This window comes from Neophocaena asiaeorientalis, unplaced genomic scaffold, assembly GCF_003031525.2.
Source record: "Neophocaena asiaeorientalis asiaeorientalis breed wild unplaced genomic scaffold, Neophocaena_asiaeorientalis_V1.1 scaffold202, whole genome shotgun sequence".
In the NCBI taxonomy this organism is placed as follows: Eukaryota; Metazoa; Chordata; class Mammalia; order Artiodactyla; family Phocoenidae; genus Neophocaena; species Neophocaena asiaeorientalis.
This window is the reverse complement of record NW_020172627.1, coordinates 1,898,111-1,917,175: the sequence shown is the minus strand read 5'-3', so window position 1 is coordinate 1,917,175 and position 19,065 is coordinate 1,898,111. Positions and strand designations below refer to the sequence as shown.

Here is a 19,065-nt window from a genome sequence, read left to right as displayed (position 1 = left end):
GTATAAATGCAAGGGCCCTGAGGCATGCTGGAGGAGCAGCTCCAGCCTCAGAGAATGAAGATCGTTCACTATGCAAGATACACAGTGCAATGTGCTGCTGGATCAGAGAGCACCTTCTGAGTGTTACTGAAATCAGTAAATTCAGTGTCTCTGTATACTTACTAGTTAGGTTGCAAGTCCAGAGTGACTATGATAAGGGACCAACCAATATGTATATACTGGATTAAGTTCAGTTTCGTGAAGGAACTATAGATTTCCATGGCAGTTTTATTATTCTTTCTGATGCTTTTTGGCCCTCTTAAAATTTTGCTCCGGGTTTTCACTTTGGCTCTGTTTCCTATACAGGTATGTCTAAATACATTGTTGCGACATACAAGATGTAAACAATGCAGGTGGCCTAGGCTGATAAGGAGGCCAAGTTGACCACTTTTGCTCTGGTGAATTGTTTTAATAGTGTTTCTATCTATGCTTGTCAGAGGAGCTGCCATATAGTCTTTCTCAGCTTGTCTTCTTTGCTTGTTAAATCATAATATTACAGTCATAATTTGTAAACTTCCCACCTAGCCTACCATACCTCAAATCCTAGCAAGTCATCCTTACTCTGAATTAAATAGATTCACTGGCAAGTGAACAAAAAGTTATCTTGAGGGTGCTTTTTTTTTTTTTTTACTACTGACATGAATGCTCATTCCAACTCTCTTAGCCATTCTTATCCCAACTAGTCATCCCTGATTTTGCTTGGCTCAATTATGCAGTGGAATCAAGATGTTCTTTTTGAGGTAAGGAGTATGTTTGGGTGCTAAATATTCCTCTTATCTAGCATTGCCTTGAGTCCTTTACAAATGTAACAATTTGGTTCAGTGAAGGAGTGAGTAACTGGCAACATAGGTTAGAAGGTTTTTGCTTGTCAGTTGCTCATAGACAAGAAGTTAGGCTTTTAATACTTGGACAATTACAGATTTCATAAGAACATGATCTCAGGTATATTTTGAGTTTTATTTTGGCATATTTTCTAGTCCCCCGGGCTTTAGAGGAGGGAAAATATTTTATAACTTGCTTGCTTCTGTGGGGAAAACTGCAAGGTTTTTACCATATAAAATTAGGGATAAAATGATATTATTACTGTGATGGTAGATAAATAACATGGTTTCCTAACCTTGGCTATATTATGGCAGGAAGTTTCAAGTTGAAGATAGGGCACAGCCCTACTTCTGAAAGCTTACCAAACTTCTGTGATGTCAGCTGGAATTTCTGTGGTACTGCAAAATCAGAGAAAAAAATCCAGAGTTGACTGTAAATACAGTTAATGTTTCCTCTTTAACTCACAAATCAGCTGGTGCTTGTGAATCTGTATAGCTGGAATTTGATGGGCTTGGCATCAGGAAAGACACATTATATCAGTGCCTATCCTGGAATCATAGTTTCAATAGCAATATCCTTGGTTGTTTTGTCTTGTTTGAAAGAGAACAAAAAGTAATAGTTATGGTAGAAGCATTTACACCTCTGAAAAACCCTCCTGAATTAATGCAGGCCTTAGTGGGACATCAAGTTGATTACTTATGTTTGAAGCAGAATTCTACCATAGTTATTGTGGCTGGTCTGAAATTGAGCATTCATTTAACATTTATTCCATTTATCAAACATGTATTAAGCCTCTGTTGAGTTGAGGGCTACAGCACTGCACAACTCCAGGGACACCATTCTCTTTATTTCAGTTCAATAAATGGGGGTTGGTAATGCCATGATACCGAAAGCAGGCAGTCTGTTCAGCACTAGGGTGTACAAAGCCAAATAATATGTGGTCCCTTCTCTTGGGGACCTCTCAGGCTAAGGAGGCAGACATGTAACATTAAGGATAACATGTGTTATAGGTGTCATGCTGGAAACTTATACAGATTACAGTGAGCCCAGAGGAGGCAGCAGTTAACTCACTAGGTCAAAACTACTGAGGAATGGGATGCTTGGTCAGGAAAGGCTTAATAGTGTTGGTGACTTAAGCATAGTCAGAAAAGCAGACAGGTGGGGAGAAGGGGAGGAACTGGCTTTGCTGGCAGAGAGAGCTGGGAGAGCCAAGCTGTACAAGGCAAACCAGTCTGGTCTATGCATGGAACTGCTGTCTGGAAGATCACGGTGTGGGCGCTGCTCTGGGGAGACAGCAGGAGAGTCAGGCTGAAGCCAGAAGACAGAGAACTTTATTTATTAAAGAAATTTGGACTTTATCCTGTAGGCAGGGGGGAACCATTGGAGAGTTATAGTTTATGCTCTCTTTAGATGAGATGATCTACTAATCTACCGGGAAACAGATGATTCTCTTGTTGTGAGACACTGTAGAAATCTTGAAACATAAGAGAGGTAAAATGCCTTATGACTTTTTCCCCTTTAGAACTTAAACATTTCATAAATATGCCAGGGCAAATAACAAAGCTTAAGGGAGTAAAGAGGTGCCTGCAAAATCTGAATGCAGAATTCTTGTAGATGTTTATGGTTTTTTTCTCTCCCCAGTGTTTTTATATTTATATACTCTTTAGTAAATCACATCATTATAGTAACAACTAAAGCTGTCATAAACAGAATAACACTGACTCTCAGTAACTGTGTAAGTTCAAGTGAAGAAGAGCTGCAGCATTTAGTGTGCTGAGGCATTGGCCCGGATCCTTTAGAGAGGGCATAGAGACCACTGGTTAGGTAGGTGATGGTCCACAAAGTTCCTACTGTATTTATTTACATTGTAACTATTTTGTAGTGGCATATAAAAGAGAGGTGTCCCTGCATCGGCAGGCGGACTCTCAACCACTGCGCCACCAGGGAAGCCCGAGGTGAAAGTTCTTGACAGTCATTTTTACAGACTGAGAATTCCTTTTTTCTAGCCATTGACTTAAAGTATAAATGCAAAGGGCTATCAAATTTTAACTTAACATCATTCAGAGGTCTGTATCTTTTTTGTATCGTCACAAAATATGTTCTTCAATGAAGAAATTTTGAATTCAGAGATAAGTTGCTTTCTCATTATTTTTGGTAGTGAATGTCTGAAGTGGGATCCCAGAAACTGTGCAACACAGATAAAGCAGGCACTTCCATAAACTCTGTTCACCTGAAATCTGAGGGATGCTTAATTGAGGGTGATAGTCTTCAGTGTCCACTGGCCTTTGCTTTTTGTCAAGTGGTTTTGCTTTACTCTGTTTATGAAAATAGCTTCATATGCATAGATGAGAGTATTTTACATTAAAAAAATTGAAGGGAGTGACCAGGCTGTATAGAATTCTGTCTTTGGCCTGATGGGATATGCAGACTTGGAGGATTATTTTCCGAGAAAAGGGCATCAAAGTAGAGTACCATGAGCGTGATAATCATCAGACAGGAAGTACTTACTATGTGTAAGATACTGTCTTAAACATTTTTTTGTATATTCATATAATTCTCATTGAGTTGGGCCCATTATTATTGTCCTCATTTTACAGATGGGGAAACTGAGGCACAGATTGGTTAAGTGACTTGCCTAAGGTTACACCGCATCTAAGTGGCAGAGCCAGGTTTTGTGTGGAAACGGTCTAGCTCCAGAGTTCATCCTCTTAACTACTCTGTATTACTGTCTCTCCTGGTGGAGCTTTCATTTCACTATTGTATTCCCAGCACCTAGAATAGAGCTTGGAATCTGGTTGGTGCTCAGTCAGCTTGTTGAATGAGAAGCATCCATGAGTGTTACATGCAGCACTGGATTGAGGCCGTGTGGGAGTGTGTTTGAGAGAGACAGAGGGACGCTGGGGTTTAGGTAGAGGTATGTCACAGAAGTGAGACGTCAGAGCCTGAAACAAAAGCCGGGCCTTGAACCTGTTAGGCTGACAGTGGTAATCTCAGGGAGTCAGGAGCTACTGGCCAGGAACATTCCAGTAATAACTCCGGAAGCCTTCTGACTGGCCCACGTTTGTTATTTCTTTGTAGTGATTAGCAGCAAAATCCTTAAATCAAAGACGTCTTGACGATTTGGGGCGCGCATCGGGGTGGACACAGGCTAAGCGCTGGAGCAGGTGGGCCGAGGAGAGGCTGGAGAGGAGCCCCTGGCATCCCTCGGGGCTCTGCGAGCTGGCTTTCGCCCTGAGCGGTCGGGCGGGGATGGTGGCGTCCAGCCGGGAGCCCAAGCGGCTTGCAGCCACGCCGGAGCCTTGCGGCAGGCTGCGGGGGATCCTCGGGCAGCTGTAGGGTCTCGCGAGCCGCCCGAGTGGGCGGAGCCTCTGGCCACACCCCGGCGCCGACGTGCGCGCTCCCGCCCGCCCGTGGGGCGCTGCCAGGCGCGCGGGTGGGGCGCGACCTGAGGGTTCAAGGAAACTTTGTCACCCTGGTCGCGGATAAAGCAGCGTTCTGCTTGCGGGGCAGCTCACACGGCGGAGACCTGGCCTGCAAGGAGGTACGTTTGGCAGTGCAGGGCCGCAGCGGGAGCCCTCGGGGTGGGCTCCCCTTGCCGGGCTGGGAACGGGCCCTACGGCCGGGGTTGTGCGCATGCGTACTGAGCAGTACTCGTGCCGGCTCTTAAGCGGAGAGTGAACGCGCGGCTGCGGCTTCCAGGGAGGACGGGACCCAGGCTTAGGGCGACAGTGCTCCTAGAAAGTGTTGGGAAACCTGGAAAGACGCATGAGTCAATGTTGCTTTTGAACTAGAAACGCTTTAATTGGCATTAGATGGTAATGACCAATATTGTGGTCAGTTTTCAGTTACTGCTTCGGAAAGTTGAAGTGCTGGAATTGATTGCTCATAGTTACTTGTATAAAGGTAGATCTGAGCGCAGTGAGGTCTGAAGTGTTAAACGATCTTAAAATGTACTATCGTGAATTTATTACCTTATTTTGTTTGTTTCTTCAGGAATTAATCTTTATTTACATGGTTTTTTTAAAAATTACGAAGAATCAGATCTTGAATTTCAGAAATTATTAAAGAATTAAAGGGTTAGGATAAGATACGTATAGATAACCTTTGAGTTAATGAATTGTGTCATAAAAAAACCTTTTGTTTTTTAAAACTGACAGTAAGAAGAAAGAACATGTTAAGAAATGTCTCAAGGTAAAATTGCATGCGGACTATTACTATAATTTTTTTCCTGAAAATTTGTACAGATGTTCTGATATATATTGTCTTATCAAAGATGACCAAATGGGCAGTTAGTGTTTCGAATTTAGTAATTCATAGAACATAGTAAGTGTCTTATGGGTCTGTTTTTTAAGGGCTTGGTCTTTTCGCAGTGATTTAGATGCTAGGAAAATAAGTGAAAAGTGGACACCTTTTTTGGAGAGGAGGGCCATTTGGGAAGGGGGGACAAGCAGTGAGACCTGGAAGGTGCAGTTAGAAATGAATAAGCATTCAGACAGAGGAATGGAATGCGGAATGTTTTGATTATTCTGAGTCTATCATGATGTGCTGTTTATTTTTGTTAGCATTATCTAAGGAAGACGGTTCTGAAAAATTGTTATAATTTATTGAGGACTATGAGAATGGGCTGAGATTCTTTTTTTTTTTTTTTTTGCGGTGCACGGGCCTCTCACTGTTGCGGCCTCTCCCGTTGTGGTGCACAGGCTCCGGACGTGCAGGCTCAGTGGCCATGGCTCACGGGCCCAGCTGCTCCGTGGCATGTGGGATCTTCCCGGACTGGGGCACGAACCCGTGTCCCCTGCATCGGCAGGGGGATTCTCAACCACTGCGCCACCAGGGAAGCCCTGGACTGAGATTCTTAATGGAAGGTGTTCCATTAGTAACCCATTGGAATGTTAATTTTAATCTTTAGTGTTGGCAAATAAAAAGAATTTATGGGTGATAATACACTAAAGGAAGAACAAGCTGGTCAGAAGGAGAGAATCCAGAACTAGACCCTAGGAATGCTAGTTCTAAACCCAAATCTGCGTGTAATGGCTGTGGATGGGTCATTTAAATTCTCTGGGGCTTTGTGGCTTCACCTGTTTAATGAGAGTAGTCTACTAAAGAGATGGCTAAGGTTTTCCAACTTTAAATTGTGGTTTGTGTCAGTCACAAGAGGGTTATGTTTCTTTGGAAGTTTTATGGTTAAACCATATGATAAGGACTTAGCTTCATTTGTGGTTTAGTTGCTCAGTTCTGGTTCCATGATCTTTGGATTTCATAACTAGATTTGTGCAAAGCATTGTGCAAGTATGGCATATATAGTTTGTGGAACTCTTCTTTGAGGAAAGCTCCAGGTTTTCCTGGAGCCTTATTCATTTGTTTGAGGGATGTGTGTGTTTCCCCCTCTATCTCTCTCCTCCTCCAAAACCTAGAACAGGAACCCTAGAGGCAGGGAAGTTTTAGAAAGCACTTAAACTTTTAACTTGTCTCAAAAAAAAAAAAAAAAATACACATTTAAGGCAATCCTCTGTTGAAGGTGGTAGGGCAGTAGTTTGTATTATAAAGGTGAAAAGAAGACATTTTTAGTAGTCTTTCATTGATCTGAATTTTAGAATTAGAGCTGATTTGGTCTAATCTTTTTACAGGTAAGAAAACAGGCAAAAGTGTGTGTACACTGGTATATATTAGAGAGTTTAGACTACTGAGCTTTTGCCATAAAAACAACTTTCCTTTTGCTGGGTTTTATAGTGAGAGAGTATATGGGGAGCTATATTTATTAAACAGGTACCACATCCTCACCCCTAAGTCTATGAGGTAAGTAGTGTTATCCTCACTTATTTAATTAAGACATTAGGTTCAAAAAGGGCACATGGTCCAAGGTCATAGCATTGATTAATGGCTAAATGATTCTAAGTCAGGGCCTCCTCACTTCAAAGCCTTTTCTAGCTTCAGTGCTGCTTTCTATATAGTCCATAGGTGGAGATTCTTAAGGTCCCCATAATTCAGCTAACCAAAAACAACCAAAGCGTTAAAAAGTGCAGTGTGCAGGGCCTGGGTTAAGTGCCTAAAGGCAGGTACTGTCTCACTTGTAACTTCATTGCAGCACTTCGTAGCTACTGTCATTGTCCACATTTTTCTAGAGGAAACTGAGGTCCAGAGAAGTTAAGTAACTCACTCATGGGTCTGAAGGTTGCAGATGGAGCTGGAATTCTGGTTTGTCAGGCCTCAGAGTAATCTCTTAAACATCATGCTTGCTACATTGGCTCTCTAACCTGAAAGGAATGGTGAATTTTTTTTTTTTTTTTTTTTTGAAATTGACCGTATGAGCTAGATAACTCATAAATGTCTCTTTGGATGTGACATTTCATAAAGCTAGCTCAGGCTTCACCTTATTGTGTTTTGACTTCACCCATGTGGTGGAGTTCTTGATTTCAGCTCTGAGGGCTCTCTCCTCACTGCAGTACAAGAAGGCAAACCTTTGCACAGCTTCTTTCTTGGGATTTCAGCTATGGAAGCTGACTGCCCCTTGACTGCTCCACAGGGAGGAGGAGGGTCAGAGCCAAGGGCAGCGAAGGGACAGACATCCCTGGGGCTGGTCGTAAAGGAATGAAACAGGTTTTCTTAATGGCTTTAAAGACCCCTACTCTAACAAGGTTACTGTTTTGACAGGTTACTGTTTTAACACTCATTTTAATTTGAAAACAAGGGATAAATATGTGGGGAAAATCAGTTTTGTAACTTTTAAATCTCATCCTATTTTCTATCCATAACTGATAAGGGGAAAATCCAATTTGTGTACTTTTGCCATATTCTGCTCTTGTTAGGCAGTTGTATAGTATTTGTGATGGACTTGAGAAGACTTCTCTAAGTCAGCACTGAATTTGTCTCCCATGTGATCTAGAGTTCTGGGGTATTTGACATTGTGAAGCAACATTTTGACTTAATGTTACTGTTTAAATTTTACACTGTGCCAGGCATTGTGGCATTGCACACACATGGTGAGGACCTAAGAATGGGAAATTTGGCACAGGTGAAAGTTGGTTATACATTTGAAAGACACCTAAACATGCTTTGCATATAAGTAACTTAAGTGAAAAGTGAAGTAACTTAAGTGAAAAGTGAAGCAACTTGTGGTAATGAGGTGACATTCCACTTTCTGAATATGAGCATTTCACTCGTTATGCAGGTATTGTTCAAAGTTCCTACAGTGTGCACTAAGTGCACACTAATGGTGTGCTTAAAACAGGGCAGCTTACAGTGTGAGAAAGAAGGTAGCAAAGTAGCTGCAGCTGGTGTTTCAAGGGTTGGAAAAAAAATCTCCAAGGGGATTCCTGTCAAATCCAGTTAATGAATCCCTTCCATTTTAGAGATCATTTTGGGGAAACAGACTGTGGCAACAAAATAGCAGGGGGAAGTTAGAAAATTTCCTGAATCTTTCAGAAACTCTAGTTCCTGAATGTGAATTTTCTGCTGAGATGGTCAAAAGAAAGCCTACTGGGCTTTTTCCTCCCGCTGTCTTATTTCTGAGGGTGGGGAATCACAGTGTTTGGCCCGTTTCAGCTTCTAGCTAGCCACCTGGCCCTAAACCTCAGCTTAAAGATGCAGTGTAGGCCAGAGTTCCCTGTGTCTCAGATGAGCAGTCAGCCATTTGCACTGTGTAGACTGCTGTTCAGCCGAAAGCTGGCTTGCTTCTCTGAGAAGGTCGTTTCCTTCAGGACTGTTAGGAAGTTCTTTTATATGTTACCTCAGATATCTTCTATTAATCCTCCTCTACTCCTTTGGGTCATTCTGAACAGGTCTAATTCTATTTGACAGGTCTCCAAGTATTCCAGAAAGTAAATTTGTCCTCCCAGAGACTCCTCTTATCTAAACAGCCTCCCTTCCTGGAGAAAGTTTTCATGGTTTTGAGGCCCCTTTTTTTTTTCTTCTAAATACCTCTTTCTGAAGTTTGCTATTCAGAAAGAAATTTCAAAATTAGTCTAATAAACATGGAACTGATTAGTGGCAAATGCTATACTTCTGGTAAACGTAGTCAAATAGCATGTAAGTAATTTCCCTCTGAGATCCAGCACACTGCTAACTCATATAGAGCTTGCTTTCAATTAAAAACCTCCATCCTTTTACATTTATTCTCTTCCACTTTGCCCTCCCCCATTCAAGTAAAAAAAAAAATCTACATTTTTGTTTTATAAGATTTAACAGCTATGTAGAGGTTGTTTGGAATCTATTTTTGTCACAGCCCCGTGTTGTCTCCAACTTTAATGTCTGCCTTCTATGTTTTCATCCAGGCAATTAGGGAAAACAGTTGAGTAATTGGGGAAAACAGGGGCATACCTCTAAATACTTAACAGACTGGTTTCAATTCATTATCCTTTGAGTACTTTGTAAAAAATAATTTTATGATTCAATTTAGTTGGCCTGTTTTGCCCATGTTCACTTTGTCCACAGAGATGGTATACAACCTTGTCACAAGTCTTACTATTGTCCAAATATATCGTGTCTAAAGGATTACGTTGACTGGCCAGTTTAGTAAAACTACCCAAGAAGGAACTAATTTTGGTGTCACAGGGCTTAGTGAATCCATGCTGGGCGACTGTGATCACTGCTTTCTTTTTGTAAGTATTTAGAAACCATCTCTGATTCTAGATCTATCCAGGATACACATCAGACTGTTCTTCCAGCAGTTTTTGTCAAGCTTTGCTTCATTGCTTTTCTGACAGTCTTCTGTCCCAGTCTCATAGCATTATATCTTGGGTTATATGGTATTTTTCCACTTCTGTTTCTTCTCTCCTATTTAGAAAACTCTCTGTGGTTTCCCACACCAGTTTCTCTAAGTACCTCCCTTATAGCAGAATCCCATGAAATTATTTTGTCAGATTTACATTCCTGAGAGTTTCCTAGCTATGAAGGCATCCCTGAGTTCTTCCTAAATAAAAAAGGAGGGGGGAATAAAAAATTTAATCCTCCCAATAAATTTAGGTTAATGTCAGATCTAAACAGTGTTCTAAACTCTCTGTATTAGGTTATTGGCTTGCACCTTCTTTCCAAAGTAATTTTGGGTCCTTCTAGACCTTTTAGTCTTCAGCTCTAAATCTGTAAAACGAGAACACATGCCCCCTATGACTTCAGGTATGTAAATAGAAATAATCTAGTGTTCTTTTAACTTTTTGGAGGCTATATGCCCTATCAATTCAGGCAATTTAGTGTATTTTTTTCAGAAATATCTGTTCCCATGTAAAGTGTAACTAAAGTAGATGCATAGGATTTTTGGGCAGGAACACAGTAATGGTGGGCGGGGAAGAGGAGGTAATATTTATTAAGGGTATACTATGTACCAAGTCCTATGTTGGAAGTAATCTAAGTAGTTAGTAACTGGGAGCCGGTTGGAATAATCACTTGGGGGATGATCGCAGGGTGGTTTTTGGTTGTAATTATGGTGCAATTTGGATTGTTCTTTTTTTCTTTTAAAGGAACAGGGAGCAGAATGAGTACCTCACAGGACCAGAGTGGCTGCTCCAGTAATAAAGAACCCCATTTGAGGTGTTGTGATGCACGGAGGGACTTGGAGCTTGCTATTGGTGGAGTTCTCCGGGCTGAACAGCAAATTAAAGATAACTTGCGAGAGGTGTGACGTGTGCTTTTCTCTTTCCTTGTCTGAACTCTTATTACAGGGCTGGTTAGAGCATGGCGAAGGGATTGGCTTCTCCAAACCCAAAAGTTTTACCCCATGCCTTGCATGGTCTGCCTGAAATGTTGGTGCCTTTGATTCCAAAGGGAAAATAAAGCAGATGTTAGAAGAGTTTGGAAACTCCTGCACCACCTTAGATAATTCAGTCCAGCGTGCATTTTTTTTTTTTTTTTTGCGGTACGCGGGGCTCTCACTGTTGTGGCCTCTCCCGTTGCGGAGCACAGGCTCTGGACGCGCAGGCTCAGCGGCCATGGCTCACAGGCCCAGCCGCTCCGCGGCATGTGGGTTCCTCCTGGACTGGGGCACGAACCCATGTCCCCTGCATCGGCAGGTGGGCTCTCAACCACTGTGCCACCAGGGAAGCTCCAGCATGCATTTTTGATTGCTTCTGTGTGTGGTCCCTGTGCCAAGCACTGCCATCCGCTAAAAAGCAACAAAGTGAATGAGCTCAGCTCATTGAACTGGTCAGTTGTGTTCTTAATGCATAAAGGATGGCACTTCAGCATGTCCCCTACCATCTGTTAATTTGGTATTGGCATGGTTTTGGTGGTGGCATGGTTCTATAAACGACTTAATTGTTAGAGCTAGCCAGAACGAAATCTGTTCCTTCTTTTGGCCTAATAACGTTCTGCTGGTGAGTGGGTAGACCAAGTGTTACATGACTTTGAAATACCACTTTACTATCCAGAAAAAGGTGTTTTAAAATATAGTTTCTTGGGGCTTCCCTGGTGGCGCAGTGGTTGAGAGTCCGCCTGCCGATGCAGGGGACACGGGTTTGTGCCCCGGTCTAGGAAGATCCCACAAGCCGCGGAGCGGCTGGGCCCATGAGCCATGGCCACTGAGCCTGCGCGTCCTCCGGAGCCTGTGCTCCGCAGCGGGAGAGGCCACAACAGTGAGAGGCCCGCATACCGCAAAAAAAAACACAAAATATATATAGTTTCTTATATGGATTCTCCTGGATAATTTATAGCTGTTATGATTTTCTTCCTTAGAATTTTTATATTTATCCCTCTTTTGAATCATTCTTTATGCTTCCAGAGACATTTAGTTTATAATTTTACATAAACTGTCTACCCTGATGGTCTTCTGGCTGTTGACATGTAGTGACACATCTCTTTACTAAATTGGCCTACTGTAAATGTGTTGCTCATTTGTAGGGTGAGAAAAGAGGTAAGGGCTAGTTATTAAGTTAATATTCTTGTCTTCTTCCACTGATGAATTTGTAAAACTATAGGTTTTCAAATTATGTGGAAAACTTAGGGGCATCAGTATCGCATGACATATCCTTGTATTTTCTCTTGACTCCTTTAGGACACCCAAAATAAACCTGATCCTCTTAGAAGAAGGAGTATTGAAGGAGGATTTTGGAGCTTAGATATGCATTTATGGCTGGGATTCTTAAACTGGGTCCATGGGGCTTTGGTGGTTTCATGGATGGGATTCAGGACTCAACGCTGAAATTATAGGCAAAATTTTGAATGTATGCATTTTTCTGGGGAGACACTGCATAAATGTCATTGGATAATCAAAAGGATTTGTGACCCCCAGAAGTTTAGGGACCTCACCATTCTGTGGGAAGCACCATTCTTTGAGCTTACAGCACTAGTGAAGCTAACATATATGTTTTCTAGGTCAAAGCCCAGATTCACAGCTGCATAAGTCGTCACCTGGAATGCCTTCGAAGCCGTGAGGTGTGGCTGTATGAACAGGTAGATCTGATCTATCAGCTTAAAGAGGAGACGCTACAGCAGCAGGCCCAACAGCTGTACTGGGTAAGATGACTGCAAGGCCATGATTGGTTTGAATGTGGTTTCTGGTTTCCAGAGACTTTTTCCTGTAATGCAGCACTAATATAGATGAGATAAAAATTTAATCTCAAGTGCTATTTGCTATTTGTTAACTTGGATACACTTGGTGCTTTTAGTATCATTGTGGCTAGATGGTTTCATTTTTTTTATAGTTGCTGGGTCAGTTCAATTGTCTTATTCATCAGCTGGAGTGCACCCAGAACAAAGATCTAGCCAATCAAGTCTCTGTGTGCCTGGAGAGGTAAAGACCCTTTTTGCTTGTTTTGACTTTGGCTCTTTGACTTTGATGTATTAAAAAAGAGTCACTTTGTAACTCATTGCATGATTTGGATTTAACTTGACGTCTCTCTTCCTTGGATAAGATCATCCTGCTTTATATATTTAATATCATACTTGGTGGTACATGGTTAAGTCATCTATCTTTGGTTGAGTTTCTTAGAAAAGTACAGTCATTTCAAATAACTCACAATTTGGTTTTTATTTAGGATGAATTTGAAATAGATGTTTCTTTAAAATAGCCAGGTTTTATTTTTTTTCTCCAGACTGGGCAGTTTGACCCTCAAACCTGAAGATTCGACTGTCCTACTCTTTGAAGCCGATATAACTGCCCTGCGCCAGGCAATCACCACGTTTGGGTCTCTTAAGACCATTGTGAGTAGTGTTCATCTCAGAAGGTTCATAGTGAGCTTCTTAGGTCTGTGGCCTCACAGGTGGTCTTAAAAATAACACATTTTCACTGTGAATAGTGGCTTTCTTGAGAATTTGATAAGCTTCAGAAATTTCATTTTCTGATTAAATTTATAGAGCATTAGGCTGGTAGTGCTTGGAATGTGGTAGTGACTCATTGATCATCTCTAGAATTCATCTTGTATCTCTTTAAATACGTTTGACTTCTTTCTTATGAAATTTATGGCTTGAATGGTCTTTAGAGTCAAATATGGTCTCATTTGGGTCTTGTTAAAAGCAGTAATACTACCAATTCTGGTGAAGGTTTCTTACATGAAGATAGTTATGTAGTACAATAGATAGGGAACTCTCAGATTTTATAACTACTTCATAGGTCAGTGAATTTAGTATAAAGAATATTCTAGTGAAATGTAACACTTTGCTTAATTCTTTTGAAATTTAGGGATTACAGTTTCACTTTTTTGGTATGAAAGCATAACATTAGTAAACATGATTAATTTGCTTTTATCTTACAGCAAATTCCTGAGCACCTGATGGCTCATGCTAGTTCATCAAATATTGGGCCCTTCCTGGAGAAAAGAAGCTATATCGCATTGCCAGAGCAGGTAAAATGTCATTTTGTTTCTTGTAACTGAGTTATTACTTGGCTTATATTTCTTTTGGGTTTTCATTATATCACTTTTTTTTTTTGGCTACGAATTATTTGTAAAAAGGCACCAGTGGTAATAAATTAGTTTATGCAATTAAATGCTTCCCTTGAGACTGAATGTCAGAAATTTAGAGGTTTTAGAGGTGTTAAGAAAGTAATTGTTATCAGTTAGTTCATAAGAATTATCAATAGCTCTCTGATTGGGTTGGTTCTCTCTTAGGGATCCTTCTCTTTATCATCCATAGAGGTGATTTACTTCTAAAGGCATTGTGAATATAGGATCCTAGAAGTTTTGAGTTGAGAAGAACCCTGGAGATCAACTATACTCCTTGTTTTGTAATTGTGAAAATGGAGGCTTAGGGGAGTCATTTGACTTGTGCAGGGTCAGCACCAAGCCAAGATTAGAGAACTTGGGTCTCCTGCTTTTCTGGCAAACTTTCTACTGCATTTGACATTGCCTTGTTAAGCAGCAAAGTATTGTGTGATTAGCAGAAGTCAGCATCCAGCACCACAGCTGTCCCTCTCAGCGAATGGCTCCTTGGAAGCAAACCTGCCAGCAGTCGCCAAGCTCCTTACATACCCAGTACCAATCTGCAGGACTGGCTCACCCAAAAGCAGACCTTGGAGAATAGTCAGGTGTGTTGCTGCCTTTATTGTTTCTGAGATAGATGAAGTAATAGATGGGGCTAGTTATTAACTGATAGTGTATATCTTTGTTTGGTTTTTAGTTCTAGTCTGGGAAATATATATCTTTTAATAACTTTTTATTACAATAGTGACACCTCTACACTGTAGATAAAAAGCTTAGGAAAAAACTGTGTAAAGAAATACAAGCCCATAATCCCACATGTGGAAACAACCACTGTAACATTTTTGTTTATGCATACATATACTTCTAAAGAAAAATATCATTCTGTAACTTTTGTTTTGGCTAGCAGATTTTTTTACTAATAGAGCATGAATATATTTCTCTGTCATTTAATTTCTTCCATAAAATCCTTCACAGTATATAATATTTCATTGATTGGCTCTAAACTTCAGTTTTTCTGAATATAAATACATTTCCTCTGTATGTCCAGGAACTAATTATTTGCGTACATTCTTGATTCGTTCTTTAGGAATAAATTCTTAGAAATGGCATTCCTAGATTATAGTTCTGCAGTCCCTTTAAGACTTTTGCTACAGATTGCCAATTTGGCTTTCCAGGAAGTTGATAGCAGTTTATATTCCCACCAGAGTATTGAAGAGACCTGCTTCCCTGAAACTTCTCTAATAGTGGTAGTCGTTTACAAGTTTATTTCTTTGAATTTGACACAAAGTAACAGTAAAAACTTTTGTTTTGAGTTTCTTAGATTACTAAGGAGGTTGAGTATTTTCTATGTCTATTAGCCTTCTTTGATGACTTGTCTCATCATATCCATGGCTCATTTTTGTCTTCTTTATTCATAAAGTCACATTATATAGAAGTACTAGTCTCTTTTCTATAAACCGCTACAAATGCTTCCTCCTATTTTGCCTTGTTTATTTTAAAACTGCAGAAAATTAAGTTTTAATATAACCATATATTTTAATATCTTAATAGAGAAATCCCATACCTTTTGACTATGTATATACTTAAATTTAGAAACATTGGGCAGTGTGGTAAATATAAGAAGTCTTATCATTGAATCCCAAAGCAGTCATAATATTCTGGCAAACTAATATTATGTACTTCTTATGTAGACTTCTGCCAGAGCCTGCAATTTCTTCAGTAAAGTCTGGGGCAACCTAAAGGGCTTGGAAAATTGGCTCCACAAGAGTCAGCAAAAAGAAGTTTCTGAAAAACCAAGTTACCAAAAGTGTAACAGCCATTCTACTACCAGTTCTTACTCCATTGAAATTGAAAAGGTTGGAGATCTAGAGCTTCTTGATCAAGATGAGATGGAGCTTTCTGATTGGCTGGTGACTCCCCAGGAATCCCATAAGCTTGAGAAGCCTGGGAATGGCAGCTGTGAAACCAGTGAGAAGTTTAAGCTCTTGTTCCAGGTGTTCCAGGAGTCCTATAGTGTGAATGATTGGCTTGTCAAGCCTGATTCTTGTACCAATTGTCAGGGTAACCAGCTCAAAGGTGTGGAGATTGAGAACCTGGGCAATCTGAAGTGCCTGAATGACCACTTGGAGGCCAAGAAACCCTTGTCCACTCCCAGCATGATTACTGAGGATTGGCTTGTCCAGAATCATCAAGACCCATTTAAAGTAGAGGAGGTCTGCAAAGCCAATGAGCCCTGTACAAGCTTTGCAGAGTGTGTGTGTGATGAAAATTGTGAGAAGGAAGCTCTGTGTAAATGGCTTCTGAAGAAAGAAGGAAAGGATAAAAATGGTATGCCTGTGGAACCAAAACCTGTACCTGAGAAACATAAAGATTCCCTGAATATGTGGCTCTGTCCATCCAGAAGAGAGGCAACAGAACAAGCTAAGGCACCAAAGGCAATGGCTTCTTCTAGAATTGCTGATTCCTTCCAAGTCATAAGGAACAGTCCCTTGTCAGAGTGGCTCATTACCTCCTCATGCAAAGAAGGATGTCCCAAGGAAGTGCCTCTTAGAGAGGACAGAGCTGGCATACCAAAGCTTACAAGCCACTTGGCCACTTCCTGGTGTCCCTTTAACACAGCTGACTGGGTCTTGCCAGGAAAGAAGACAGGAAATCTTAGCCAGTTATCCTCAGGAGAAGACAAATGGCTACTTCGAAAGGCCAAGGTGAGCACAACACATTAAAATAGCACCTTTTGAAGTATATTTAATACATTTTTACTTTCTTAATCCCAAACCTTGCAAATGGGCCAGATCCTTAAATATCTTAACTGTTAAATATGGCTTAAGTATTAATTTTGGTGCCATGTTAGCAACAGCATGGAGGATTTATGATTATTCAGACCGAAATTTCTGTGCATTTTCTAGGCCCCAAATCCCCATCTGGCCTATTTTATTGCTACTTATGGAAAAGATTAGGGGTAGAGAAAAGAGTTGTCCCCTTTGCTCATTATTAGAATGCCCAACATTTACATCATTCTTTATGGACACTACACTATTTGAAGATGAATTGTTGGTCTCACGCCTCCCAGTTGTCATGTAGCAATCCACCTTTTGTCTTCTTGCAGGAAGTATTACTTAATTCGCCCCTACAGGAGGAACACAGCTTTCCCCCAGACCGTTACGGCCTCCCAGCAGTTTGTGATCTCTTTGCCTGTATGCAGCTTAAAGCTGATAAAGAAAAATGGTTGTATCGAACTCCTCTACAGGTGGGTACATGCCACTAGTGCAAATATTAGTTTTAGCTGCTCAAAGATATTTTGCCTTATATATGAATTCATACTTTGCCCACTGAACTGTATTCCTATTAATGGTTTCTGTATTAGGTGAGGTGGGAAAAAGATCATAAACATTTCATGTATTTCACTTGAACTTGCTCCACGAAGTAACCAGGACATACTTGAAAGTGACCTTTCAAGATGATGTAGCTGTTGGGAGAAGTTTTGGAGCCTGTGTGGATTCTAGTAGCTTATTGAGAAGTGAGAGCTTCAGGGTGGGAAACTTGCTTTTTATCCTGCAGTGAAGTGACTTTTTATCTATGGGCTTTTCTTTACAGATGTGAAGGAATGGAGTACTGGAGTCAAGCAGATTTTCTGCAGATTAGCACAAATCCATGAGCTGAGTAACTGCGGCTTGCCAAATCATTGCGTTTCTGGGTCTGATGTAGTTCCTTTTCTGCCTAATTTTGAACTAGTGAAGAGAAATAATCAAATTATGAGTTACTGTGTAAAAGAAAAAGGCTGTTTGTTGATGTTGAGGTGATTCAGTTCCTTCTTACAGAAGTATTAATTCACCCCTACACTAGAAACACAGCATCATAGTGGGTAGGTCTTTTTCATAAGCCTCCACGGCTCCTTAGTTTGGGTTGTTATTAGAAGTACATTAAAGCACTGTAGTTTTAAAAATGAAATAGTTTTATAATCAAGGTGTGTTGATGTATTCTGAAACTAGTAAACTTTTTTTTTTTTACTTAACCTTTTGATTGCCTTCTTTGGATGCTTCCCCTTCTTGTGGGTTTTCTTCTATTAACGGTGAATTCTTCTGTTTAATTAACATACAATATTATTTCACACAAATAATTAACCTTGCCAATATAGTGGATTTTTCTTACCAAAACAGTATTAACAATCTTGGCAATTTTTGACATTAATTACAAAACATTTTAGCTTACATGCCAGATTCTACATGATTTTTCTTTTTTTGAAACAAACTCAACTATTTCAAGTTTTATCTTTATTCCCTTTTCTAAATGTTATTATTGAAGTATCTAGACAGCTCTTTCAGAAGGGCTCCATATTGCTTGAAGACTATATTCAGGGTAATCCTAGCCTCTTTCAAAGTATTCTGAACTACAGGCAGAAGAGCCCCAGTGCTGACTAATCAAAAAGCAAAAGGCAAGACATGCTGGAAATGTAGTACTTGAACTATTCACTATCCTAAATGTTACTGGTGCATCCTGTGTAAATGTAAGCTGAACTGGACACCTGGTGCTTTTAACTAGGCATAAATTAAATGTCCTCTCACTGCAAGCATAGCATACCTATAGCTTACAATGCAGTGACATTTTAGTGAATAGGCCGTTTTGAACACTGTGCCTTGGGGTGTGTATTGAAGCTTTATGAAAAGTATTGATGTTTCCTTAGCATCCCTAAAGTTATGTCCATGCTTCAAAAAGTTTCTCTGTAGGAGAGAAATGGTATTTATACCATGTTTTAAAATTCTGTAAGATGAGACATCTTAGCTGCTTTCCAGGCTTTTACACTATTAAGCCACTCAACTTGCCTATATGTTATTGGAAATACTTTTAAAGTTTGTGATGTGGTCATCTAGAAAGCCCTTTTGGGGAAACTTCACATTCCCAGTGTCATTGCCAACTTCATTAGAATTCTTGAACCACAGCTGAAACGAGCCTATTATTTTTTAGTTCTCCAATACCATTTAGAACTTTAAAACTAAAGGTGGTGGGTAAAAACTTAAGGAGCCTTTCCATTATCTTAGGTTGCAGGAAACCTTGTAGTTTTTGAGGTTTAACACATTGTGTATCCCCAAATTAACAATCACTGTGCTAATGAGTGTAAAACATTCTTTTGCATTGATGGATTTTGTGCCTCCCTCCATTAAAAGCATAACAGCCATATAGTTGTCCTGTGATTTGTAAAACACCTTGTCACAAAATTATATGAATGTGATATCCTTTGGTTAGGAGTAGTTGAGAAACACTTGAACATAAAAACAGTGTTTTTATATTCACTTAAATTTATCAATGTATTTTATGATTCTTGAATTAGCAAATAGGTTATTACTAACTTCCATTGTCTTTC

The 19,065-nt window shown here is 40.2% G+C and overlaps 1 protein-coding gene across 5 annotated transcripts in view; it reads left to right on the top strand.

Moving 5' to 3' along the window:
- Positions 1-18,879, top strand: part of NCOA4 (nuclear receptor coactivator 4) — a 63,852-nt gene extending 44,973 nt beyond the window's left edge. For 2 of the 5 annotated variants that reach the window (XM_024739095.1, XM_024739093.1), the window contains exons 2-10: positions 10,314-10,468; positions 12,163-12,303; positions 12,492-12,580; positions 12,882-12,990; positions 13,542-13,631; positions 14,165-14,311; positions 15,398-16,411; positions 16,813-16,953; positions 17,301-18,879. In XM_024739095.1, the coding sequence (XP_024594863.1) occupies positions 10,328-10,468; positions 12,163-12,303; positions 12,492-12,580; positions 12,882-12,990; positions 13,542-13,631; positions 14,165-14,311; positions 15,398-16,411; positions 16,813-16,953; positions 17,301-17,306 (1,878 nt within the window). In that variant the 5' untranslated portion in view covers positions 10,314-10,327 and the 3' untranslated portion in view covers positions 17,307-18,879. Of the gene's footprint in view, positions 1-4,254; positions 4,403-10,313; positions 10,469-12,162; positions 12,304-12,491; positions 12,581-12,881; positions 12,991-13,541; positions 13,632-14,164; positions 14,312-15,397; positions 16,412-16,812; positions 16,954-17,300 lie in introns of those variants that run through there. The other 3 variants (XM_024739097.1, XM_024739094.1, XM_024739096.1) reach the window with 3 other exon arrangements.
- The last annotated feature ends 186 nt before the right edge of the window (positions 18,880-19,065 follow it).